Source organism: Diospyros lotus, chromosome 4 (assembly GCF_014633365.1).
Source record: "Diospyros lotus cultivar Yz01 chromosome 4, ASM1463336v1, whole genome shotgun sequence".
Taxonomy (NCBI): Eukaryota; Viridiplantae; Streptophyta; class Magnoliopsida; order Ericales; family Ebenaceae; genus Diospyros; species Diospyros lotus.
In genome coordinates, this window is record NC_068341.1 from 16621651 (window position 1) to 16623228 (window position 1578).

At 41.7% G+C, this 1578-nt stretch overlaps 1 protein-coding gene across 1 annotated transcript; it reads right to left on the reverse strand.

The window, feature by feature from the left end:
* Positions 1-345: 345 nt before the first annotated feature.
* LOC127800371 (uncharacterized) lies at positions 346-1137 on the reverse strand. The gene has a single exon (XM_052334950.1). It carries the CDS (start codon positions 960-962, stop codon positions 549-551), a length of 414 nt encoding a protein of 137 aa, XP_052190910.1. The 5' UTR covers positions 963-1137; the 3' UTR covers positions 346-548.
* Positions 1138-1578: the final 441 nt, after the last annotated feature.

Below are 1578 nucleotides of genomic sequence, written 5' to 3' on the forward strand. Positions count from 1 at the left end.
GGCTCCGCAAAACATACTTCATCCTCAGCCGAGTTTGGTGTCGCCTGCAACTGCAAAACTGAGTCCAATAATGGGAGGAGGACTATTGCCGTGGATCCTGGATACAATTCATGACATGAAAGAAGACCCCACCCCATAGGCTGCAATTATTCCTCAACAGTGATGCAATCCCCATTGGCGTGGCGTCGATAATCAATGGGAATTGCGGGAGGGGGGAGGGAGATGTTACTGTTTGCCGACAAGAATGGGAATATTTTTCCGTTTTCTCGGCATGTTTGTGTCTGAAAATGTTGGGAAGAAATGTGGCAACGTGCTCGTGCCTTTATGACGGGTCGTTTGTGATAATGCTTCAAAGCCACACAGTAATGTTCTAAGGCACCTTTCATTTTCAATTTCTTCAAATGGGTTTTTTATTCGGTACACAAAGAAGAGAACCTCAAAAAAAAAAAAAAAAAAAAAAAAACACAAACCACGAAGAACAGACAAAGATCATTTTTCCAAAACTGAAACACACACGGTGAAAAAGAGCATCAGCAAATCCACTTAGATTAGGCTGCCAGTTTGGTTGATTCAAACTCGACTGCTTTCTTCAGTAAGCTATCCTCTTCTAAAACCATTTGAACAGGCAAGAATCCCAGTCCATCGGCCATGGCAAGCATCATTCTCTTCGTCTCTGCACTGAATTCCTGCAAATCTACAGTTCCACTGGAGTCGCGATCAAACTGCAGGAAGATAGAGTTGTAGATGCAAGTGAGCTCATTGGGATCCGTCTTTATGTCAACTCCAAAATGGGTTTCGATGACCCTCAAGCTCTGCAACTCCCTCAACATCTCCTCATAGGAGAGAAGGCCGTCATGATTGGCGTCCAGCCAAGCGAATCGGTTGCAGACTGAGCTGTTGAACGCTTCTTCATCCTCCAAGAAACGGATGATTGTGGCGCCATCCAACAATTCTACGCTCATTTTCTCTCTTGATTGGTTTCTCAGATTCTCAAGAAGAAGGGAAAGTAAAGTAGCTAGCTAGAGAAGAAATCAATGTGAGAACCGCAGTTTTACTTGAAAGGAGAGCTGGGATTGTCTTTGTATTTATAGTTAACTACTACTGGGAGGAAGAGAGAAAACATTGTACAGAACAGAGAGAGAGAGAGTTGCATCATGCTGTTCCCTGAATGCCTTATGGCATGTTGTTTTGCTGCCCAAGTTTTCTGAATTGTTTCTAGTTTTTGAATGCTTTTCAATTGTTGTTGCAACTTACTGGAATTAATAATTAGTTATTGCTTTTGAATCAATATCTCAATATCTAAATATTCAACACACACCCACACCCACACCTTACCGCAACTGAAACTGAAAGCCCAAGGAAATCTATCTTTTAATTATATATTAGGCATGATGATTCTCGTATCGCATGTGCTGCGCCAACAATAATAAATCTTAATTTTGTCACGCATTGTTGTTCTGGAAACCCACCCCACTTTATTAAAAAGAATTAAATTCTTAAATGGAAAAGCGCGTCGGATAGCTAGGCGCAGTTACAATCTGTGGGCCTCTCTCATTGATTGGCAATTTTTAGCTTTTC